Source organism: Aspergillus mulundensis, assembly GCF_003369625.1.
Source record: "Aspergillus mulundensis strain DSM 5745 chromosome Unknown scaffold_8, whole genome shotgun sequence".
Lineage (NCBI taxonomy): Eukaryota > Fungi > Ascomycota > Eurotiomycetes > Eurotiales > Aspergillaceae > Aspergillus > Aspergillus mulundensis.
Genome location: NW_020797896.1, coordinates 850,171 through 873,962, shown reverse-complemented (window position 1 = coordinate 873,962; position 23,792 = coordinate 850,171). Strand labels below are relative to the sequence as shown.

Below are 23,792 nucleotides of genomic sequence, written 5' to 3'. Positions count from 1 at the left end.
CAAGACTGGGATCCATCAATTCAGAGGTTGGTTTGAGTAAGGCTCGCAGAGTACAGTGTACTACTCTGTATTGCTATCAGGTCCAGAGAAGGGCTTCGGTACTCCGTAGTTTTCCGGATGCCATGTTCGGCAGGGCCGTTAAGATGAGTGAGAATAGTGACTCTCTGACTTGGCGTATATTCCAGCTAACGGATCATCGCGCAACGTTTCGCCTATACTGAAATTGATTATCATAGCGCTTAGATATCCTCTGATTATCACCTCAATAAGACGAATGCCAAAATATTATCGCTCATGTTCCTGGTATTGGACGGGCCGCGTACGAGAGATCCGCAGCGAAGAAAAGCAGGCTGCATGCGGGTGTGGCCAATCTCAGTATCGCCACTCGCAGCAGTCCGGGTTACAGTAATCGCAGCGTAGCTGGAATGTACGAAGTAGAGATGGATTGAACTGCTTCAAGAATAGTAACAGTAGTAGTAGTACTGTAGAAGGAGACAGTGTGAAATCACTTGGAGACCATGTTGAGACCGCCGACGGACGGATCCTTGGTGCCCAGCTCCACTCGCCCCGACCCTCTCCTCCCCTTTGGCTCTCTCCATCTGTCTCCTCTTTACCTCTCTCCCCTTCATCCCCGTGAGAGCTTCCTGATCGCGTGGCACTGAGAATCTTCTTAAAATAGTCGTCGTCTATAGTTAGGGTTCCAGGCCTGCGTTTCGCTCGTATCACCTCAACTTGTTGGTCTCCTTTTGCTCCAGGCCCGATCGCTGTTTCATCCTGTCCACCGGTATCCGTGTCAGCTCCATCACCAACTCCTGTCTCAAATCATCACCGGATTATCGGCCAGCTCGCAATTCTTTTCCTCCCGACTTGCAGCAGTTACTCAACGTCTAAACCGTGAACACTCCGCCCGGAGTAACGAAGAGAATATGGCATCAAAGGACTACACGCAGTCGGACGGCCCAGACCCTGCCACAAACACAGGTGACTCGATATCAATATCCGCTGCTCCCAGCTCTTCACAACCAGTTTCCAGTTCGACCGTCGACATTAGCGACGCCGCAGTCAAAACTTCTTCGCCCGTTCAGGCCCCGCAGGAGAACACAGCGGCCGATGCGCCAAGTACGAGCACCGCAGACAATGAGAATGACGCCACGCCGGCTTCTTCACATCAAACCAACACAGAGGCTATCGTCCCAACTGTCGCATCACCAGAACCAGAAGAGCAAAAGGTGGAAGTTCCAGCGCCTGAGTTGTCATCTGATGCATCCGTCAAGGAACCGGAGCAGTCTGGCCCATCGCTGACTATCGTCTTACTGTTGATAACGGGCACACGACACCCGTTCAAGATCGATGCAAACTACCTGCGAAAAAGAGATGTCAGCGTGGATAATTATGATCCATTCGCCATGAGCGTCTACACTCTGAAGGAATTAATCTGGAGGGCATGGCAAGACGGTAAGAATTGATCAATGAAAGTAAGCTCTGGTGGCCAGCTGCTGATACATCCTAGACTGGGAACCCCGGCCATCATCCCCTAGCTCTATCCGCCTAATCTCGTTTGGAAAGCTCCTTGATGATAAATCTCCTCTCTCAGGTATGTGATACTCTACTCCTTTTCCTGCTGCCCTGGGTCTGATCTTGATAATGTATTAGATTCCAAGTTTAGCCGTGACGCACCCAACGTGGTGCACATGACTGTCAAACCGCAAGAAATAGTTGACGAGGAGGACGCCAAGGGTGGCAAGGCGCAATACTCTCGCGATCGAGAGGCCAGCGAACGGAGCCCTCGGTGCCGCTGTGTCATTCAATGAAGGCGGATCGGATCGTCTGTACACATATTCATAGACTGTACCTTGCACTTTTCCATGGGCCGGGGCCAGTTTCCAGGACATTTTTCACCCAATCACCCTTGTGCATATGCAGAGGCACCAACCAGTTCGACTCATCTGCGGACTCTCATGTGCCACATCATCCAAACCTTCCGCTGCCTGGGATCGTCCCTGTCCATACCTAACACCTACCTTGGCCGTCGTCTCGGAGGTTTGATGTGAGATGTCATACCTCGTCAACCGCTACTTATTGAAACCTGTGATGGCGTTATGGTTCTTGACCCTCCTTTCCAGCGCTTTGCCGTGTCATTTTTCTGTGAGTTGATCGACTCGCATGTCCGTTTCTTGGCATCGTACCAGGACTGGACTATTTTCTGCCTTACAACCTCGAGCACCGTCCTATATACCCCATTTCCTCGCCTGCCTTTTTTCTTTTTTCTTTTCGCTTCTCTTCTTTCCTTTCATGTCTCTTGGTGCCATATATCCATCTTGTTTTTTGTCTGGCTCATGAAGGCAATTTCAAGCATGTTCTCTACCTATGTTTTGGGGCTTTCCTTTTATCTTACTTTCCTTCGTCTTTGCTGTAATATGCTTCTGTTCCCTCTGGGATCTCGTGTCAGTCGATGTGAGTCGTTCTTGGGAGTTCTAGGTCTCGACCATCCTTCTCGAGGTCGTGCGTCTTGGCCGCCTTCTGATTTGCAGCTTCGGTGTAGATATGCTCAGGAAGCCAGAAGGGCAATGAGCGGTGAGCGAGATAGCTGCATGAATTAAAGGCCAAGTGAGCTTGCGGGATTATTATGCTACCAGTGTCTCAAAAATGCGTAGACTGCAGAGTATCGTAGTAGCTTATAGGCCTACCCTATTAGGTTTCCAGGACGGAGTCTACACCCTTCATTTAAGTATACAGGGTTTTGTTTGGAGATAATTCCTCATCCGGAAATGTTGTATTGACCCGATGACATGACAAGATGCATGAAGAATTCATTGATCGACAGAACAAACAATCTTGAATCTATAACAGATTCCCATCCCAGACTACCCATCAATCTAATCCATCCGCAGCCGCTTCTCCATCTCGTCGTGGAAAGAAGGCGGCTCCCGAAAGTCGTCTCCTAAAGCAAGAAAGCAATATGTTAGCCAGGGGCATTCTTCCACCGTTGAAGGACAAGGCAAACAAACCATGAAACACATCCTCCCACCCAACTTCCGTGTCCCGCCCTCCAAGGACCAGAATATCCTCATGGACATTGCCCCCCTTCTTCCCCCCCAGAACAGCAGGCCTGAACGTTCCATCACGCACTATCTTCAGCTCCATGCCGCGGCGCACGGGCTCCGCAATGCCGTACGTGCGGCGGAGACCCTCCATCTTCAGGGCATCTTGGGTTTGGCGCCACGCGAGCAGGCGGGCTTCGAGGGGGTGTGTGGAGACTGCGTTTGCGGGCTGAGTGGAGGGAGCGCCGCGGGGGGCTTGGAGGGTGATGTTGGAGCGGAGGGTGTCGGGGATACCGGGGGCGGAGGGGGCGCCTTTTGAGGTGTGCGTGTTGGGGAGGTGCTGGGTTGAGGTGTTGGTTGTTTGGGTTGGGTGGGAGGCGGGAGGGGCGATGCGGAGAGACTGTTTGCTGGTTAGTTGGCTTAAATGATGGATAGACTTGCTGTGGAAGTAGGTTGGTGAGTGAGAGGACGGACCATCGTGGTGGTTATAAGGTTGTTGGGAGGTATCGGCTATTGATGGTTTATATGGAGTGTTGTATGATCCGTTCGAAGCGGAGAGATTCGAAGCAGATGTATTGAGTGTGAATGGGCGGAGAGGTAGTTGAAGGTGTTGAACAGCTCGGAGGTCAGTGACGGTCAGACAGCCAAGGCAGCTCCAGAATGGCGCGTCCAGCTCCTTGGGTGAGCCAAAGAGACCACACCCGCAAGAAGCCCTAGTCACATGACAATCCAGAAATTATCCCCAGATGCTTGAACCGGCTTCCACTCCGGAGAGAGTAACGCATCCAATACCCACCATCGACAGCCAAGATGCCGTCCCTCTTCTCTCCTCTCGCACTCCGCACGCTGCGGACACTTATCCAGCGCCCCTCCACGACCACGCTCAAGCCTACAGCGGTCCCCAGATTCCAACCCATCCTCCGCACTCCCGCCGCAGCGCAAGCAGTCGCCGCCGCAAAGCCCTCCCTAGTCCGCCAATTCTCCTCATCGCCCTTCCGCCAGACTACATACAACCAAGTCCGCCGTGGATGCCGAAAAGCGCAGGCCGCGCGCCGTTCCCGGTCCCCGGCGCTCATTAACCGCGCCCAGATGAAGGGCGTGTGCATGAAGACGGGTATCACGAAGCCAAAGAAGCCTAACTCTGGTGAGCGAAAGACTGCTAGGGTTAGGCTGAGCAGTGGGAAGGTTGTTACGTGCTATATCCCTGGTGAAGGTAGGTCTTTCTTTCACTTTCCGCCGCATAATTTGTCTGGTCAGGCCACACTGGCTAGACTCGAGACTACGGAATCATTGACTTGGGCTGGTATGCTAACGTGTCGTACTCGATTGCAGGTCACAATGTCCAGCAGCACAGTGTCGTTCTTGTCCGCGGTGGCAGAGCTCCCGATTGCCCTGGTGTGAAATATCATTTGGTCAGAGGAGCTATGGATTTGGTAAGCTTCGAGAACCCTCAACTTTTATTGCATCGATCTGGCTCTAACGGAGGTCTTGTGCAGGGTGGTGTTGCCAGTCGGGTGACTAGCAGGTCGAAGTACGGTACCAAGAAGCCCAAGAAGGAATAAGCCTCTCTCATGGGCATTCGGTTAAGTGCGAAGGAAAGAAATCTGTTTATTAAATGGCGCAACTGTATTATATCTGGGTTCTTTGAATTGCTGCATTTGTATAAAGATCAGTCTGATGATCCAGCTGTGTCAAGAACTCGATAACTTAGGGACCATATTGGCTATCGTACATCGAACTTGGGCCCAAATAGACCGACCGAACACGAATTGATGGCACCCCTGATTCAAGCATCTATCTAAGATCGGCTTTTTGCTTGTTTGTCTTCAAGGTACCCCCGTTGAACCCAAGTCCGAGCCGGTGTCAACCCATGGCAGTGAAAAGCTTTGGTAACACGCCCCTGATCAGTACAGGACAAGCGCTGTCGCAGAATTGTGTGCCTGGCCCTCTGCTGCAAGTCGTAATACAATAACTACTATTGGCTTGTTCGTAGACATAAAATATAGTTACCGCTCAAATCAAGGACAATCCGGTAGGGCAACAAATCACGGAGCCTGTACGTACTGTACTCCATGAGCGCCACGGAGCAGCTGCAGCCATGGAGAAGAGCCCAGGCCGTGGTATCCTCTCTAAACAGGGATCAAGTGGAATAGTTATCCGCACAGCGTGATTATTGCTATACGGAGTACTCCGCATGGAAATGCCGATGACGCTGATCGGGCGGGTAGATTACCGTGCTGGGTAGTCGGCCCGCTTACCGCATTCGGCTTCCCGCCATTGATACCCCATATTCCCCAGGTATAAAGCCGGGCAGGTCATTCGCAAGAGAAGAGAACAAAATCATTGCAGTCGAGGGACTTCAAGCATCTTTACTATGTCACTCTCCAAGCTTCTTACGAGGTCGACCGCCCGCGCGGCTTCTACATCCTCATCCGCCCAACTTACCAAAGCCGCCGGGGACATTTCAAGTGTCTTCCCCAGCTTGAGACCAGACTATAAACCGGAGCCTTTGCCGCCTCGGTTCAAAGATCTGAAGGAGAAGATATTTCGTCAAAATGAGACTGCGCTGAAGAAGAGTTGGGAGAGGCTTCTTCCGAGTTTGGAGGAGGAAGTACAGAAGATTAAGGCTAAAGGGAGCGATGTATGTGTGATACATCTTGTTGCATATGGTATAGGCTGACAGGGCTAGATTATTCCTTCTGTGGAATACGCTGATGTTGTTTCCGGCAATCTATCCACGGCACTTCTGGCGGAAATCCGTCATCGGGGATCCGTTGTTATCAGGAACGTGGCGCCCCGGGGAGAAGCAAGGGGATGGAAGGAAAGAATTGAGGACTATGTTGCAGCCAACCAAGAGCGAGTTAAAGCATTCCCACCAGACTCACCAGCGGTATTTGAGCTATACTGGACGCCATCGCAAGCAGAAGCTCGAGCCCATTCCAACGTACTGAATACACAGCGCTTCCTGCAGCGCCTGTGGCACTCTTCAGATCCCAGTACACGCATTTCGACCCGGAATCCGCTTACATATGCGGACCGCCTGCGAATTCGACAGCCGGGTGACGGCAAGTTCACTCTGGGTCCTCATATCGATGGAGGCTCATTGGAGCGTTGGGAGGACCCCGAGTATTCCAAGGTATACGCCAAGATCCTGCAAGGAAAGTGGGAAGAGTACGATGCATGGGACGCAAAGCACCGCCTCACTGCCAAGATGGATCTGTACAATGGCGCAGGCGCCTGCTCCATGCTGAGGTTCTTCCAGGGCTGGCTGTCCATGTCCAAGACAGCCCCAGGTGAAGGCTCACTGCATGTTTGCCCTATGCTGCTGCACAGCACAGCGTACACCATTCTCAGGCCATTTTTCGACAGCCAGACCCTGCAGCCAGCGATGGACGCGACCTTCCCAGGGTCTGTGCCTGGTGCTTGCCAGGAATACAACCCGGTCACCCACCCACATCTTGAACTGGAGACGACGATGGTGTCAGTCCCGGAAGTAGAACCTGGTGACTATGTCGCCTGGCATTGCGATTCCTTGCACTCGGTTGACAAGGAGCACCGAGGCAAAGGTGACTCGAGCGTCCTCTATATTCCTGCAACCCCGATGTGTGATATGAACGTCGACTACCTGCTCAAGCAGCGGAAAGCGGCGCTCGCTTACTCCCCGCCATGGGACTTCCCTGGAGCTGGTGGTCCAGGTGAGATTGGATTCAAGGGAGCGCTGGACTGGAATTCGATCAGTGCCGAAGGACAGCAATCCATGGGCTTGGGACAGCAGCGATGGGAGATCACCGCCGATATGACCGAAGGTGAGAAGCGGGCTGTTGAGAGTGCGAATGAGAAGTGCTTCGCGTAAATAGCATAGTTATATATAACCAAATCTAGTATCTTGGTGCGTAAACAAACGCTGAGGGTACATTACCTTGAATGTTAGGAGTCTAGTCTAGAATAAATTGATGATGCCAAAGCTCGGCGTCGGAGTCGGAGTTCCCCAAAGTTCTCCACCAGCACTAGCTACGGTGCCTACCGCAAGTACGGACCTTCATATTCCTCGCAACCACCCAATGACCCCTCCGCGACAGAGCTCATAAAATGCGGCTGCAGGCGACGCTTTTTCTGGTCGCCTCTTGCGTCCCTTCGACGCTCGCCATCTACGCTGACGAGGTCGGCCATATTGATTTCCACCATGCGCTGTTAGGTGTTCCTTCGGAGCAATCCACCTTCTTCCAGCGGCCATCCTCATCCTCGAACGCTGCCCTTCTCTACACGCTGTCCGACAAGTCGCTTCTTGGTGCCGTCAACCCGAAAGATGGAGCGCTGCTATGGAGGCAAAACCTCTCCCGTCCCGCCGTAACGCCCGGCCATGACAACCAAGGTCTGCTGCGTGCCTCTGGAGGAACAAACGCGGTTGTAAGCGCATTGGGGGACTACGTTTCCGCATGGAGCGCTCTCGATGGAAAATTGATCTGGGAAAACTGGTCACCTGGTATGCCGGTGGTTGATCTTGAGTTGCTAGAGCTGGAAGACGCCAGCTCCGCTCCGTCGGTCACAGACGCAATTGCACTCTCCGGAGGCAAGGCAGGTTCGGTCAAGCGACTGGATGGGTCAACTGGTAAGATCAAGTGGGAGTTCCATGATGAAAGGTTTGTTTCGGCACCCCTATGCAGGACTAAATACTAACGAGATTGATTAATAGTGGTGATGTGCCCTTCCAAGTGTCCGCCTCCTCGACCGACGTCTTCTACATCTCCCTCCAGCCGGCTTTGCTGAAGGGTTACAAGCTCCGGGTCACCTCGCTAGATCCTCTGACTGGTCGACAGACCTCTCAACAGGTTCTAAACTCTGACAATGATATTACCGGGCCGGATTCAGTTCTCTTTGTGGGCGCCAACACCGCGCTCCCTATTGTCGCCTGGGCGGATAAGTCGCACAGGACGCTCAAGATCAATGCCATCGGCACAAAGCAAGTGACGGCGGTCAACATAGGGAATACCAGCGGAGCGGACATCAGATCCATCAAGCTCCACGCTCCAAGGACCCTCAATGCCCTACCCCACTTTCTCGTTCAGTACGAGACTGAGTCTGGCTCCTGGGCAGAGGTCTATCACATTGACCTAGCATCCTCGACTGTGTCCAAGGCGTACAGCTTGCCTTTCTTGCAGGGGTGGTCCGCCTTCTCTACCGGCACCAAGGATGCAAATGTGTACTTCACCCGGGTCACCGAGTCTGAGACTACCATAGTATCGTCCGCTTCTCACGGTGTTCTCGGAAGGTGGCCTCAGCACCCTCCCTTAGACCGCGCCTTGCACGCGGTCTCTGAGGTAGCTATGAAAGGCGACTCCGTGGCTCTCCGCTCGGCCATTGTGTTGGAATCTGGCGACTGGCAATTGATTCAGAACGGCGCGGTTGGGTGGACCAGGCCTGAGGCACTGTCCAAAGCATTGGCTGCTAACTGGGCCGACGTGGACAGCCAGCAGGATCTCGCCCACCAACTCGAAGTTGAAGGCCACGAGAGTATTATCAAAGCGTACACGCACCGTGTAAAACGTCATCTGAAGGACCTTGAACATCTTCCTGACTGGTTGAAGGAGCTTCCTAAGCGTGTCATCACCAGTATTTTGGCTGACGAAGTTTCGAACTTGGACAGCTATGGCGTATCTAAACCTGTCATCGTTGCTACCAAGAACGGCTGGGTTTACGCCTTGGCTAGTGGAGACCACGGCAAGGTTTCCTGGAGAGTCAAGGCTGCTGAAGAGGATGCCTGGAATGTTAAATCAATCCAAATTCAGCCTGGCTTAGCAACCGTGCACGTCGACGATGGCAGCTCTGTTACGCTGAACGTCACTACTGGAGCTATCACTCAGCGCGCTTCCGCTACAGGCAAGTCCCCACTATCGCCTGAGGACGACGTGTCTTCAGATGTGTACATCGTGACCCAGGAAGATGAGAGAATTCTTGGGTGGAGCTCGAAAGACTCTCGTGTCCCGGCTTGGGTGTTCCAGCCTGCACCAGGCGAGAAGATCGTTCGCGCAACTGCTCGCCCATCTCACGACCCCGTCGCCTCAATCGGCAAGGTCCTGGGCGACCGGTCCGTTTTATACAAATATCTAACACCCAACGCGGCTCTCGTTACAACCGTGGGCGACAATTCGGCCACGTTCTATCTCATTGATGGAGTTACTGGCCGTATCCTGTATACGAGTACTCACAAAGGAGTAGACACCGCGCAGCCCATCGCTTCCGCCATGTCAGAGAACTGGTTCGCATACTCCTTCTACGCCGAGGGCTCCGACCCCTCCGAAGCTAAGGGCTACCAACTCGTCGTCTCGGAGATGTACGAATCACCCATCCCCAACGACCGTGGCCCCTTAGGGTCTGCCGCAAACTATTCATCCATTGCCGACCTACCCCTCCCTCATGTCATCTCCCAGGCCTTCATCATTGCAGAACCCATCTCCCACATGGCTGTCACCCAGACCCGGCAGGGCATCACGACTCGCCAGCTCCTCGTCGCGCTCCCCGAGTCCAACGCCATTGTCGGTATCCCCCGTCCAGTTATCGACCCCCGCCGTCCAGTTGGCCGAGACCCCACCTCCACCGAGGTCGAAGAAGGTCTGATGAAGTACGCCCCCGTTCTCGAGTTTGACGGGCGATGGTATCTCTCTCACGCGCGCCAAGTGGCTGGGATAAACACCGTCCTGTCCGCGCCCACGCTCCTAGAGAGCACAAGCCTGATTTTCGGGTTTGGAAACGACATCTTCGCTACCAGGGCGACACCATCTCAGGCCTTTGATATTTTAGGCAAGGGATTCTCGAAGCTGCAATTGCTTCTGACGATTGTTGCGCTGGCGATCGGTGTTGCTATTTTAGCTCCTATGGTATGTTACCACCAACCCCCTACAACTACTTGAATAGGTCCTGACTTTCCACACTGTAGGCGCGCAAGAAGAAGATCGATACGCTTTGGAAGGCGAGGTCGTGAGGGGGTCTTTATTTTAGGAAGAATAGAAGCAGAGAATATGTTCTGTAAATTGATTGATCTATTGTACAATTTATGGGTTGTCATGAATGGATGTATTGATTATGATTATACGCTACCTACGGAGTATAGTAATCCACCCAGCCGGACAGACGGGGATCGGGCGCTATGGAGTATGGAGCCACTGGCTGGATCTCGCTATGTCATGCCGAGCTTGGAACGTCCCTGAAACAAGGCCGCGACTCCCACCACACCTCTCGATCTATCTACTCCGTACCACCGTGCCCGGGGTCCGTGTTCACTGTTGTGTTTCGGCCATGTCCAAAATATCGCTTGGAATTATCGTTGCTCAGGAGGAAGTCCAAGGGTTTAATCAAGCCGGCGTTGATCATCGCGGATGCAGGGGAGTACTTACGTATGCACCTTTATTCGCGATGCCGATCCATATGGCAGCTCCGGGTCGCCCTGGGGCCTGTCCGAAGCCATGGCAGTCGTACGGTGCCTGGCAATGAAAGGGATTCCGGGCAATTATCGTTCGAGACTTTGAGGCGTCGAAGACGTGGCTTCTGATGAGTGGTAGAAATCCAATTGGCTGGACGCGGCGTTCCTGTAGAGTCCGTTTGATGGATCATGTTTAATGTCCGCTGCCCCTCCACGAGGCTGCACCCCCCACTATGCCGCTGCCCTTCTAGCTCCCCAGCGCCCATCTCCCCTTAAATCTCCCGCCATCCCCCCATCTCATCCGTCTTTCTTTAGACTGCTAGTCCTCTCTCTTCTGGTCCTTCATCCCAATTCCAAGCACCTCCTCACCATGCCTTCTGGATCCGTTCTGGTCACCGGGTACGTTGTATATCTAGACCGATACCATCCGGAGCACTTACTGACCTGTCCCTCACCGCAGTGGAACCGGCTACATTGGCTCATTCACTACCCTGGCTCTGCTTGAGGCCGGATACAAGGTGGTCGTAGCAGACAATCTCTACAATTCTAGTGCGGAGGCCCTCAACCGCATCGAGTTGATCTCGGGCAAGAAGGCCGAGTTCGCCCAGCTCGATGTCACCGACGAAGCCGCCTTCGACAAGGTGTTCGAGGCTCACCCCGACATCGACAGCGTCATCCACTTCGCCGCGTTGAAGGTACGTCCGAACACTCCATACGCACTGTCAAATCGCCCAATGCTCACCCGCACCCACCTAGGCCGTCGGCGAATCCGGCGAGAAGCCCCTCGACTACTACCACGTCAACGTATACGGCACAATCTGCCTCCTGCGATCAATGGTACGCCACAATGTGACGAACATCGTCTTCTCCTCCTCAGCCACCGTCTACGGCGACGCCACGCGCTTCCCCGACATGATCCCCATCCCCGAGCACTGCCCGCTCGGCCCGACAAACCCCTACGGCAACACCAAGTACGCCATCGAGCTGGCCATCACGGACGTCATCAACGCCCAGCGCAACAACGCCAAGAAGGCCGGCGACGAGGCTGAGGCCGCCAAGTGGAACGGTGCCCTGCTCCGCTACTTCAACCCCGCTGGTGCCCACCCCAGCGGTATCATGGGCGAGGACCCCCAGGGTGTGCCCTACAACCTGCTCCCGCTGCTTGCGCAGGTTGCTACGGGCAAGCGCGAGAAGCTGCTTGTTTTCGGTGATGGTATGCTCTCCTCTCCTTGCGGTCATTGAAGTCGGGATATGGGCTAACCGAGGCATGCAGACTACGCCTCCCACGACGGCACCGCCATCCGCGACTACATCCACATCCTGGATCTGGCGGACGGCCACCTGAAGGCTCTCAACTACCTCCGCGCCAACAACCCCGGTGTGCGCGCCTGGAACCTTGGTACCGGCCGCGGCAGCACCGTCTACGAGATGATCCGCGCCTTCTCCAAGGCCGTTGGTCGTGACCTTCCCTACGAGGTCGCTCCCCGCCGCGCGGGTGACGTCCTCAACCTCACCTCCAACCCTACGCGCGCCAACACCGAGCTCGGCTGGAAGGCGCAGCGTACCCTCGAGCAGGCCTGCGAGGATCTGTGGCTCTGGACCAAGAACAACCCCCAGGGTTACAGGCAACAGCCTCCTGCTGAGCTGCTGGAACAGCTTAAGAAGTAGGTTAATCTTAATTTAATATGATACGGTACTTGGGAATGCATTGAATAGGATGTTCTACTGCATGAGGGTTAGCTTGTGTCAAAAGTGAAGTATAGATAAATATCGCATTGATAGCGACAATGAGCTTCCGGTTTAGAATGAAACGAATTTCTTTTCTTTTTGTTTTGCTTTTGGTATACTAGACACCCTCTCAGTTTTCGGGGTCAACAGGCGATGCTTGTTCTGTGGGTATAACCTATATTTATTATCGATACATTATTTGCTGCCATTGCCCTTCCGACTCCTTCTGGACCCAGCCTTCTGCTCTTTAGCACCGCTTGATGCAGAGGCAGCCGACGCAGATGACGCAGACGAGGTAGACTTCTTGACTCGAACTGACCCTTGAGTCCGAGCTTTCGCATTCTCCTTTTGCTCATTCTCTTTCTTCTCCAACGCCCGCAGGACAGCCCCTTCCCTCTCCCTCTCCTCGATCTGCTTCTCACTGGCCTCCCACAACTGCTTCCCCACAGCCTCATCCGTAACCTCCTTCCTAGCGAAGTCGACCTCCCGGCATTCCTTCACCATCCAGCCGCCCGTGCCCCGGCCGAATTTAGCCTCCATCGCTGCGTACAGAATACTCTGTGCCCCCTGCTGCGGGGACTTGAGGACAAGCCACCAGATGGGCCAGGTAATAAGATAGACCAGTAGACCCCAGAGCGAGCCTCCGGTAAGCCAACGGCGGGTTCCAGGGGTGCGAGTGAGGCCTGGGTCGACGAGGATCACACGGGTGGAGGGAGGTTGACCGTCAGGGCGTTTAAAGGCGTTGAGGTGCTTTTGAAATGAGGTTGCGAAAATCATGAGGGAGAGCTTGCTTAGGCCATATATGCCTTTATACTGAGTTTGCGACTGGCGCTGTTGGTTGGGGGTCGCTTTCCTCGATGCCGGAGTGCGTAGCGGTTTGGTAGCCTCCATCTGCTTGTGGATGGGAATGGTATCCGCGTGCAGCTGCGCAAAGTCGAGTTTCGGGGCGCCGATATAGCTTGAACACGTTGCCATTATCACGCGGGCGTCACGGTGGGGGGGCTGAACTCGGAGTGCTGGGCTTAGGATGCTAAGGAGGTGGAAGTTTGCCAGGTAGTTGACCTGCCACTCCTCATTTATTCCATCTATAGTAACTCTTTCCTTCGACGGAGTCGGATTCGCCGTGTTTGCACAAAGGATGAGCATGTCCAGTCGACGGGGAGGAACATTGTCGATCCATTTGGTCGCAAAGGTTCGAATGGAGTGAAGAGAGGAGAGGTCAACTTGCTCCGAATAGATGAGCTGGTTGCCTGTTGACTTTCTCAGATCTTCGATATAGTCAATGAGGAAAATGTCCGACGGAGCATGCTGCGTGAGGAGGATGATTTGGGCGCCACGCGTTGCGAGTTCGTAGACGACATTAGCTCCTATGCCGGATGTGCCTCCCTACAAGGTTTAAAAAATCAGTATGATGCCCTGCATAGTAGGATATCTCAAGGTGGGCGTACCGTCACCATGACTACTTTGCTGTGCATCAGCCTTTCGGAGGCATTCCGGGCACCACCGAAGTAATACTTCAGGGCCCCGATGAGGAGGATCCATGGTGTGACCTTGAGAACCGTATAGGAATACGGGATAGCCGATAGGCCCTCCAAGATGCCCGTGGTGATCAATGGGATGGGCATCTCGAGTTGGACCTGCGTCACTGGGTGGGTGTGAAGGTCAAGAAGGTGCGGAAGCTGGAGCTCTGCGAAACATCAAAATAGCGGCCGATCTCCCGCCACCACCGCAGACACTCGCGCCTTCCTCAACTTCACTTTCTCATCAACCATCGAACCATGTCCTATGAAGACGAAGACTATTTCCTCCCACTTGAAGACCAGCGCGTCTTTGGCGCAGGCATCACGCGAAAGCGTGTTCCTTTCGTAAAATCATCTGAGTTGTCGACGCTCACTTCCTCCGCGCCCGCCACGCCCGCTTCCACGGGGTCTAGCATAGCAAACACATACCTCTCGATTGTCATGCCAAAGGCGTCAGTCTCAGACTCAAACTCTGCCACAGCGCCAATATCAGAAACGTCTTCTGTCACCGCCGAATCTGTCGTGAACACCCCCGCGAACACCACCGCTGACGACCGCAGCCATTCCGCACCTCCCCGGCCAACCTCAAACACGCCTTCAACATGCGAAGTCTGCAATCTCCCACTCGCTTCCTCTTCCTCTGGAACACAAGACGACAAACTTCATGAATCATCCATTGCACATCAAGTCTGTCTTACTCATTCTCATCCGCCTTCTCACCTTGATCGAACCAGTCACGGACTTCGATACCTTGAGTCTTACGGCTGGAATCCAGATAGCCGGCTAGGCCTCGGAGCTACGGGGCGGGAGGGGATTAGAGAACCGTTGAAGGGGAAGTTGAAGGCTGATACGGTGGGACTGGGGGCTGTCCTTCCCTCTCCTGTGTCTGTGGAGAAGAGGAAAAAGGACAAGATTCAAAAGTTGAATGCGAAGCAAGTTAGGAAGGGGCATATGGACGCGAGGAAGAAGGGCGAGAAGCTACGGGAGATATTTTATCAGGATGATGATGTGCTGAGGTACCTCGGTGCCGGGTGACTCTACTACGGCGTTCTTATTATGATTGTTATGACATTCTATGATACCCATGTGCTATATATAAGGATTAGCGATTTGAAAGGCTGGGATGATCAGCTCAGGAGCAAAAGAAATCTCGAACCAATACCGCGGCGCCTTTTGCTTAAACAACCCTAGATGGTATCACAGAAGCGCGACTGAAACAAAGAGTAAACCGAGACGCCAAAGCTTGAATAATTCTACCTGAAGAAACGGTGCTTCTTCTTCTCTTTCTGCTCCTTCGGCGGCTTCCCTGAACTAGATGACTTTGGAGGATTCGGTCCCAGAGACATCGCTCCCATTGCCGCGGTAGGAGGTGCAGGTGCAGGAGTCGGTTTCATCTGTGGTGCGGGCTGAGGCGGAGGGGGATCCCGCTCAAACAGATGGGCTGGGGCTGTCGGCTTCGGTCGCTCGGCGGGAATATCAAGACGACGCTTGTCTGCGCTCAAATCACCGACTTGGCGGAGGAACAGTCCCGGAGTCAGCATATGAGATGTAGCGAGAAAGACGTCCTTCTTGAAGGCCTCGGAAATCTCATAGCATGCTCGTGCTTCGCCGTATGTGGCACCCCCAGCCATAAAAACAATGATGCGCTGCCGTGGCTGCTCCCCCGTCGTGCGCGTCCGTGCCCAAGTGGGTTTTGCGCTTCGAAGAGACGCTTGCGCGGAGGAGTCCTGCTGCGCCGTCATGGCGTCTGCATCGGTTGGTGGACGTGTAGGTGGGAAAGTGGAAGGGTCCAAAGTTCCTCTGATAACGTCTTCTAACATCATTTTGACGTTAAGTTCATAACGGGAAAGAATCCCTTCATCCAAGTCAGACACCACGGGAGGTTTCCTGTTAAACAATGGCTGTACGGGCGGCTTGTCATCCTTTAATGGCTTATCGACTCTGGCGCCGAGTAATTCGAGATTGGAAATAACGCCTCCGTCCTGCGGTGGAAGTTGGGCATGGGCCATGAGTTTCCTGATGTCGCCGGGAAGTAGTCCGTTGCGGTAAATGATGTAGAACAGTAAGAGTCTCAGCCTGTCGGTGTGGATAATAGTGTCATCATCTAGCAGCTGTACAAGCTGTGATGCCAGGCCCTTGGCCTTTTTATAATTCTCGTCCAGGCCGGTTGCGAGACACTGCTCAACTGAGCTTACCTCAATGAGCTTATGATCCTGGAAGAATTTCATGCATTCTTCAGCCATGTTCAAGTGAAGTGTGTATGCATCTCTGCCTGCTTGGAAGTCGCGAAGACCAGCCAGCATGTCTTTGATCATGCCCACGTCAGCCTTGTCGTTACTGTACTAAGTTAGTCAAGATACTAGAAAACAAATGGGACTAAATACCCTTCCGCGAACTGTGGATTAGCTGCTCGGAACTTGGCAAAGTCTTCGCCCAATTTTCCTAGCACATCCTTCATGTGCATATGCCTGTATTCGACCCAGATTCTATCTTGGTCGTTGAGTTCCATCTCCTTCACGTCTTCGTTGATAGCGCCCTTGTTCACAACCATCTTGTATGTAATTTTATCCCCCTCCTTAATCGGCAGCAAGTCGTGAACCATCGATTGATATGTGAATTCGTGAATCAAAGGCGCGAATAGATCCATCGATCGATCTACAACCAGAAGCACACCACGGGGCCTGGGAGAGGGAGGCGGAAAACCTCGGTTGAACTGCGCGAATTGATCTAGTTCTTCTTGTATAAATCGTGCCAAGTGCGAGCACAGTACACTAGCTTCATGGGTGGGTGTCCTAGGCCGATAGTATCTGATCACGGGGTATTCACCTAATGTCGCGCATAAGGACACAGCCTACAGCATCTGTGAGTGATGGAAATCGACAGTATAGGCGGATAACCTACCTTGTGCGCCAACGTTGACAAATGCTCCCGGATCAAATGATTACAGCCGGGATGGAACAGGACTGGGAAACTCCACGGATCTCGGAACGTGACAAGGCGCGATTCCCTCGGATAGTAGTCGATACTGATGGTTTGAAACCCTGCAAGTTGTTCTTGGACCATCTGCGACCGATCAAACCTAGCGCGCAGCCCCGGATCGAGAACTAACAAGCGTGTGAGGACAGGGCGCATTCGGAAGGGTACAGGGCTGACCAACATGACGTCCACACCAGATATGACTTCCTATATCTCTTCCTCTCAAAATCGGCCAGAACGCAATCGACGATGTGGGGAAGGGCGGAGAGGATATAAAGGGCATCCATCGACTGGTTGGACTGCCGTCGATTTTCGATCTGTTCGATATCTGGCGGCGGGGATCAGCCAATGCCGGTCGGTGTGAACTAACAGGATGGGCTTACTGGTGACATTGAGGTTGAGGATATCGTCTTCTTTGACTGCATTGAGGATCAAGTTGCGACTACCTTCATCTACCACCAAGACTTTCCACTGCACACGGCCAACGTCAGTTCAATCATAGAGCAGGAGGGGAAAGGCGGGGGTCGCGGTCGCACATTGTCGCCCCCGGTAGTCCGGATGGTGTTCAGGATGACTGGATGTTAGATCGGTATCAGCAGCTAGGACTAGCAGAGAGCTCGTAGCTGGAACAGTTCGCTGTAGGACTTACTTTCCCGCTGGATGTTGAGTAATGAGCTCATGGTGGCTGGCCGGCAGCCCTCAGGAGGTCGGTTCAGAGCTCTTGGTCTCGAGCAGAAGAGCGAATAGACAAGTATCGGGAGTAGCAGGTAGATAAAGTAAGACTGCTGCGGTGGAATCGTGGTAGCGTAGTGAGCAGGGTGTCGTGAAGAAAGGGAGAACTGTTTATGAAACGTAGCATGGCTCGTAGAGGAGGTACCTACGGAGATGTTCCCCACTCTGCGGTTGGCGGCGGCCGCGATCTGCAATCAGCCGGAGCTGGAGAGGCAACTTTTTGATCTTGCGCGCTTCAAATTTCTTTGCGACTTCATCAGCTTCCAAGCCAATTCCCCGATGCCTTGGGCCTCTCCTTTCAACCAGGGCTAGACTACAGCAGCACGTCTTCCGTCTTTCATTTATTAGTTGCCTCTATGAGTTGCTTCGGATGTGCAAAGTGCCTCCGATAAAATCGGCCCTGTGCTGCGCAACCCGACAGCTTCGCTAACAGCCTCGTCTTTATTATTCCTCTCATATACGGCCCAAAGGTAATGTGGCTATGGACAAGCCGAGGCAGTCATGTACTGCCTGGTGCTTTTCAAACTTCTTTACGCCCTCTAGCGCGGACCTTCACGACAACACCTGCACTTGAGCGGAAGGGTGGAAGTAAGGCAAAGAAGAGTGCCAAACATGCACAACGAGTCAGAGTACGAGATATTGCGTTTGGGTATCCTGTCTGTAACACTACGCTAATGTTGTTTACGAGTAGGATAAATTCGGTGAAAGGTACAATTCGCCTTTCAGGCATGGGAGGCCCGTCGCCAATTTACCTCAACTCGCCGTGTCTATACTTCGAGACATGAAAGATAACGATTCAATCACAAACGAGGAGGATGCTGCGTTATGGCAACGATTTGAGCGCTACGTAAAGAATGCCTGCAATGTTACGGAAACGGGAGAGCAATCGAAGGGTTCCTTGCTCCAAACAAAAAGCACGTTAACTAAGGCCTATTTTAAGGATGGTCTTGCTGGATTGAGAGTTGAATTGGATCAACTTTTGTATGCGTTTGACCTCGATGCCAGATATTCAGAGCCCAACTTGGAGCAGCAGCGGAAAATCGCAGACTTGCGATACCCCGCCGAATGGTACGCCCAGGCACGAGCTACCCAGCGGACAATCCATTTACACGTCGGACCAACGAATTCGGGAAAGACATACCATGCCCTGAAGCGATTGGAGACATGTAAAAGCGGCTTCTATGCAGGGCCCTTGAGGCTCCTGGCGCAAGAGGTTTATCATCGTTTTAAGACAAGTGGTATCCCCTGTAACCTTGTCACGGGCGATGAAGTAAGGATATCTGAAGGTGAAAAGGCAGTAATCGTGAGCAATACAGTTGAGATGGCCAACTTAGGGCAAAACTACGATGTTGGTGTGATTGATGAGATCCAGATGATAGCCGATCCGAGGCGCGGTTGGGCCTGGACTCGTGCTGTCTTGGGATGTCAAGCGAAAGAACTTCACCTATGTGGAGAGCTCAGAGTGGTGCCTCTGATTCGGGAGCTTGCAGCTCTCACCGGAGACAAGCTTGAGATCCACCGCTATGAGCGATTGAACCCGCTGAGAGCTATGAAACATAGCCTGAAAGGAGATTTGTCCAAACTTGAGAAAGGGGACTGTATCGTCTCGTTCTCCCGAGTTGGAATCCACGCCCTGAAGGCCGAGATCGAAAGGAAAACAGGTCGACGAGCTGCTATTATCTACGGTGGCTTGCCCGCTGAGATCCGTACCCAGCAGGCAAGTCTTTTCAACGATCCAGATAATGACTATGATTTTCTGGTTGCCAGCGATGCCATAGGCATGGGTCTCAATCTGTGAGTTTCGCCTCTTCGCCCGGTACCCACGGACATTCTAATTATGTGTAGGAGCTGCAAGCGCATCATATTCGAAACTGTCGTGAAGAATCTCCGTACCGGGCTTCAGAGGCTCACCGTTTCAGAGGTCAAGCAAATCGGTGGACGAGCCGGCCGCTATCGCTCAGCAGCACAGCACGGAGAGGATCATCAGCAGGATACAGAAAACGTCGGTTATGTTACCTCTCTAGAAGAAGTCGACCTCCCTTACATCCAAGAGGCGCTGAACACGGAAGCACCGCCGATCAATGCTGCGGGAATCGCCCCTCCCGACCCTGTTTATGAGAGATTTGCGGCCTATTTTCCCGGGAATACCTCACTTGCGTACATGGTCAACCGGTTAACGGAGATTGCCAGGATAAATCCCCTCTTTTTCATTTGCGACCCTACACCCTGTCTAGAGAACGCGGAGGTGATTGATGCAGTGCCTGGCTTGAATCTCACAGATCAGTTGACCTTGATGGCTGCACCCATCGGTGCACGAGAAGAAATTGGACGCAGAGTCGCGATGGCTTTCGCCCGCTGTGTCCTTGAGAACAAAAATGGCCGACTCTTAGATATTGAGGAAATCAACCTCGAAGTCCTTGCAGAGCCCGTGTCTGGAAACAAGGAATATATGCATCAGTTGGAAGCGCTGCATCGAGCTGTGATTCTCTATAGCTGGCTCAGCTACCGCTTCGGAGGCATTTTCACAGACCGCACTTTGTCAGTCCACGTGAAAGAACTGGTGGAAGAGAGACTGGTCAGGGCGTTGACTGAATTCTCTGCCAACAAGAAACTCCGGAAGAACGCATCTCTGCTTCGCCAGATTGCCATGGAGAAGCAGCAACGCGTACAGCGGGAATTCGCGAGTGCTAATGGAGGCGCGGAGATTGATCTGTCGGAATCTGGTGAATCCTATGGCCCCAGTGCATTCAATGTGTCCGACAACGAGAACGCCACCGAGACAGATATTCTCGCAGAAAAGCAGGGCTCCGAGGTGGAGTCCGCACTAAGCAGCGCAACTCGTGGCAGCGAAGACATGGCTGAGACAGATATACTCGCGGACGAAAACCAACATGAGGAAGAGTCAACTCTGAGTAACGTGCTACACTCCAGTGAAAACGCTGCGAGGATAGGTATCGCGGCTAATGAACACGGTGACGAGCAAAAGCTGGAGCTGGAGACCAGTGACAACACGCGCACTGGCGAAGACTCAATGCCGGAAAGCAAAGAGCCGGCTGAGCATGATCCGGCTCACAGTGCTCTCGAGGAACCATCCGAATCAAACGATGCTACAACTGATATCAAAAATCTCAAAGAGTCTGCTGATCACGATCCAGCAGGCGGTGTTTCTGAGGAACAACCCCAATCCGAGAATGCTGCACCTGAATTCGGAGAGTCTGCTGATCACGATTCAACAAGTGGTGTTCCTGAGGAACAGCCCCGATCCCAGGATGCCACGCCTGGTAGCGAAGAGTCTGCTCGGCATGGTCTAGTGGTCCACAACGCTGTCGATGGGGAGTCCGAGCTGAAGGATGCCATGCCGGAAAGCAAAGAGCCCGCTGAAAGCGACTCCGCGGCTCGCAACAATGAGGAAGAGCCAGCACAGAAGACTTCCAATCACTAGCTCCACGATAGACGATCGACATGTAATATTATTAGACGCTTATATCATCCAGCGCAGGCTTACGGACTACACCATATATTTCTGGATTGGTTATTTGTATATTACCTGTATATTATGCTATATCTCTCTTGGATCGAATATCTATCCACTTTTCTTCCCGGATATCTCTGGTCATTCCCGAATCAATTTGCCACCTTGCCATGTCTCATGCAATCTCTTCTACCAGAGGGCTGATGGAGTACTCTATGGACCCAGCCACCGAAACATTCATCCAGACCAGATCCCAATCCCCGCCCTCCCTCACAAATGAATTATTGGATTTCGGGACTGATTTCTGATCCCGACAACATTGATCGTCTCAAATTGACCAAAAAAGAGAACCCCAAGAGAGCCTCTTGGTCCGGAGCATGAATCATCATTAGTGAGGAGGTGGGAAGGTAACCCAGCCATCCTATGGCCCAATGGGGAGCAGCAACTCTTCTTGATTGTCGACCAGTCTCTAATCTGTCCTTCGTGATCCCAGGCAGCTGCTGAACTTTTCACCTCAAGAGAAGGTTACAGGCCGGCCGCTTTCTGTTGTGCAATGCGATGCTGCGTCTGGCGTATTAAATCATTCCAGACTTGGAACTTGTTCCCTGCTTAGCCCAATTTGGTTGTCTCCTCATTCGGAGTTGTGGGATAATTGGGATAATTGAGTCCTGCGGAGTATGGAGGAGTACCACCTGGGGAGTGTCTTTGTGTGCGAAAGCCAATGACTGATCCTTAGTGGTGCCCATCTGGACAAGGGTCGGGATGGTGACCGGGGTACTCCGCCGTACTAAGCTGGCGTGTACTTCGGCTGGCGGATAAACAAGACAACAAGACAGGCATCATGGCAAGGAAGGATTTCTGTATCCATAATGATTCCGTCTAGTCTACTCCGCGTTGAGACTCGAATAATGCGGCAGAAGTCACAATCACTGTGCATACTCCGGATTAGCAGGACGGACTAATGCAGGTTGGCCGGTCTGGAAGACAATCCCCAACCCCTCCGCCGAATCGACGATAATAATAGGTGAGACTTATCTCGAGTGACCTCATTCAGAGACTATAACAGGCGTCTTATCGCGACGGGAGGCGTTGATTTACGGCGATGTCTCATCCCGTACAAGCCGCCAACCCCGCCTTTCCTCTTTGACCTCGATGCAATTTCCGGATTCCTTCCTTCATCCATCCAGCCTTCCATGACCAGGGCCAGGATCAACTTCCATTTCGCAAGGTTCTGCTAGTCTCACTCGGACCAAAGGCCCCTCCAGCAGACGCTTGCAAGGATGTCTCTGGTTTAATCTATTTTGACAGTTCCTGTCAGCCACGGTACGGTGTCATTGACGATTGCCAGTGCCCGAGTGCCGGTGGCACGACATCATCAGCCCAATGTGACGATGCGTCCGCAGATTTTGCGTGCTTATCTGCCTATCCGTCTTGATTGATCCACCAAGATCGTCGCTCAGCATATGCACGGTATACTGTACGTATATACAGTGGGCAGCTGCAGTAATGCTTCAGGCCAGCAGATGCTTTGGTTTGGCCACGATATGCGGATACAGATGGCTGGGGGAACAATGATACCGTGATAAGATCAATGTCAGGCCATCCCCACGTATCCCTCCCCCATTCCACTGCTATTCCGGGGTATGAACGCTACCTTGGCCACGTCTCGAACCCTAACCAGGCACTGGCTGGAACTTGATCTATCAGGCCCAGCCACCAATGCACTGTCGGTCTCTAGCCTCGCACTAGGGCTGAGGAACGTCCAGTGGCCTTCATCTCAGGATCCACTCGATACCGAAGTTGCCTGCCAAGTAGCAAAGAGGAAGACCCTACCAGTGGAGGCCGCCGTTGCCATGAAAATGGTCGCGGACTGACCGTCCAGAATGACCGGGGTCGACGGCAGGATTGCAGTCAACCGAAATGACGCAGTGGAATTGCCTGTCAGCGCCAGCCCCCGGGTCAACTGATAAAGAGGACATGGCCTGCCCTAATCTCTAGGATCTTTCTCTCCTCGTGCGAGCTTTCCTCCGCAAGAGCCTCTGCAACCCACATTCGTTTCTCCGGTGTTTCACTGCTACCCTAGTGCTTGTTCTCGATATTGCTTTTGATCTTTATTCTTACTACACAAGAATAATTACTGCAAGCTCTTGACAGCCTCTCGCTTATACCCTTTCCACGATGAGGGTCAGCCCTTTGCTCCTGGCCACCACCTTCGGTGCTGTGAGCAGTGTCCTTGCGGCACCTGCTCCAGCCCAGGTTGAACGTGGTGTTGAGATATCTGGATCTTTCGGCGGCGATCATGATTGGGATTGGGGTCACGGCGGTGATGGCCATGGCGATGATGATGACGACGGCCATGATCATGATTGGGAGCCGCCTACCACCACCCCATGCGAAACAAGCACCGAGTCCACCCCTCCTCACCCTACGTGGACTCCCAAGCCGCCTCACACCCCGAAGCCTCCTACCGAGACGGAGACTAAGCCTCCACACACTCCAAAGCCGCCCCATACTCCAAAACCTCCTACCGAGACGGAGACTAAACCACCACACACTCCAAAGCCCCCTACAGAGACAGAGACTAAGCCACCACACACGCCGAAGCCGCCTCATACCCCAAAGCCGCCTACAGAGACAGAGACTAAGCCTCCTCATACCCCAAAACCACCTCATACTCCAAAGCCTCCTACTTCGACCCCAAAACCTCCGCCTCCGCCTGAGACAACTCCTTGTGAGACCGAGAGCACGACTACGCCTCCGCCTCCCCCGGAGACGACGCCTTGTGAGAGCGAGAGCACGACTACGCCTCCGCCGCCCCCAGAGACGACGCCTTGTGAGACCGAGAGCACGACTACGCCGCCGCCGCCCCCGGAGACGACGCCTTGTGAGACCGAGAGCACGACTAC

General features: G+C 53.2%; 11 protein-coding genes across 11 annotated transcripts in view; 8 read left to right on the top strand and 3 right to left on the bottom strand.

Moving 5' to 3' along the window:
• Positions 1-926: 926 nt before the first annotated feature.
• Positions 927-1,811, top strand: DSM5745_07684 (uncharacterized protein; the record flags this gene model as incomplete). Its single annotated transcript, XM_026749700.1, has 3 exons — positions 927-1,455; positions 1,511-1,594; positions 1,654-1,811. 3 exons carry the CDS (start codon positions 927-929, stop codon positions 1,809-1,811), a joined length of 771 nt encoding a protein of 256 aa, XP_026601732.1.
• A 1,065-nt stretch (positions 1,812-2,876) lies between these two features.
• Positions 2,877-3,518, bottom strand: DSM5745_07683 (proteasome maturation protein; the record flags this gene model as incomplete). The annotated part of the gene is made up of 3 exons (XM_026749699.1): positions 2,877-2,941; positions 3,009-3,441; positions 3,516-3,518. 3 exons carry the CDS (start codon positions 3,516-3,518, stop codon positions 2,877-2,879), a joined length of 501 nt encoding a protein of 166 aa, XP_026601731.1.
• A 333-nt stretch (positions 3,519-3,851) lies between these two features.
• Positions 3,852-4,603, top strand: DSM5745_07682 (mitochondrial 37S ribosomal protein uS12m; the record flags this gene model as incomplete). Its single annotated transcript, XM_026749698.1, has 2 exons — positions 3,852-4,254; positions 4,374-4,603. 2 exons carry the CDS (start codon positions 3,852-3,854, stop codon positions 4,601-4,603), a joined length of 633 nt encoding a protein of 210 aa, XP_026601730.1.
• An 812-nt stretch (positions 4,604-5,415) lies between these two features.
• DSM5745_07681 (DUF1479 domain-containing protein) lies at positions 5,416-6,894 on the top strand (the record flags this gene model as incomplete). Its single annotated transcript, XM_026749697.1, has 2 exons — positions 5,416-5,682; positions 5,731-6,894. The coding sequence occupies 2 exons, from the start codon at positions 5,416-5,418 to the stop codon at positions 6,892-6,894; spliced, it is 1,431 nt and encodes a 476-aa protein (XP_026601729.1).
• Positions 6,895-7,130: 236 nt separating this feature from the next.
• DSM5745_07680 (uncharacterized protein) lies at positions 7,131-10,020 on the top strand (the record flags this gene model as incomplete). Its single annotated transcript, XM_026749696.1, has 3 exons — positions 7,131-7,681; positions 7,735-9,916; positions 9,976-10,020. 3 exons carry the CDS (start codon positions 7,131-7,133, stop codon positions 10,018-10,020), a joined length of 2,778 nt encoding a protein of 925 aa, XP_026601728.1.
• Positions 10,021-10,828: 808 nt separating this feature from the next.
• On the top strand, positions 10,829-12,126 carry DSM5745_07679 (NAD-dependent epimerase/dehydratase family protein; the record flags this gene model as incomplete). The annotated part of the gene is made up of 4 exons (XM_026749695.1): positions 10,829-10,857; positions 10,919-11,153; positions 11,215-11,671; positions 11,732-12,126. The coding sequence occupies 4 exons, from the start codon at positions 10,829-10,831 to the stop codon at positions 12,124-12,126; spliced, it is 1,116 nt and encodes a 371-aa protein (XP_026601727.1).
• A 255-nt stretch (positions 12,127-12,381) lies between these two features.
• DSM5745_07678 (putative oxidoreductase) lies at positions 12,382-13,811 on the bottom strand (the record flags this gene model as incomplete). The annotated part of the gene is made up of 2 exons (XM_026749694.1): positions 12,382-13,572; positions 13,635-13,811. 2 exons carry the CDS (start codon positions 13,809-13,811, stop codon positions 12,382-12,384), a joined length of 1,368 nt encoding a protein of 455 aa, XP_026601726.1.
• A 153-nt stretch (positions 13,812-13,964) lies between these two features.
• Positions 13,965-14,741, top strand: DSM5745_07677 (putative G-patch domain protein; the record flags this gene model as incomplete). The annotated part of the gene is made up of 1 exon (XM_026749693.1): positions 13,965-14,741. One exon carries the CDS (start codon positions 13,965-13,967, stop codon positions 14,739-14,741), a length of 777 nt encoding a protein of 258 aa, XP_026601725.1.
• Positions 14,742-14,959: 218 nt separating this feature from the next.
• Positions 14,960-17,362, bottom strand: DSM5745_07676 (Sec1 family protein; the record flags this gene model as incomplete). The annotated part of the gene is made up of 6 exons (XM_026749692.1): positions 14,960-16,043; positions 16,091-16,557; positions 16,608-16,810; positions 16,864-17,010; positions 17,066-17,101; positions 17,332-17,362. The coding sequence occupies 6 exons, from the start codon at positions 17,360-17,362 to the stop codon at positions 14,960-14,962; spliced, it is 1,968 nt and encodes a 655-aa protein (XP_026601724.1).
• An 833-nt stretch (positions 17,363-18,195) lies between these two features.
• Positions 18,196-20,856, top strand: DSM5745_07675 (ATP-dependent RNA helicase SUV3; the record flags this gene model as incomplete). The annotated part of the gene is made up of 2 exons (XM_026749691.1): positions 18,196-19,208; positions 19,260-20,856. The coding sequence occupies 2 exons, from the start codon at positions 18,196-18,198 to the stop codon at positions 20,854-20,856; spliced, it is 2,610 nt and encodes an 869-aa protein (XP_026601723.1).
• A 2,208-nt stretch (positions 20,857-23,064) lies between these two features.
• Positions 23,065-23,792, top strand: part of DSM5745_07674 (uncharacterized protein) — a gene marked incomplete at both ends in the record, with an annotated part of 1,402 nt that continues 674 nt past the window's right edge. Inside the window, one exon of the mRNA XM_026749690.1 lies at positions 23,065-23,770. Within this exon, the coding sequence (XP_026601722.1) occupies positions 23,065-23,770 (706 nt within the window). The remainder of the gene's footprint in view (positions 23,771-23,792) is intronic.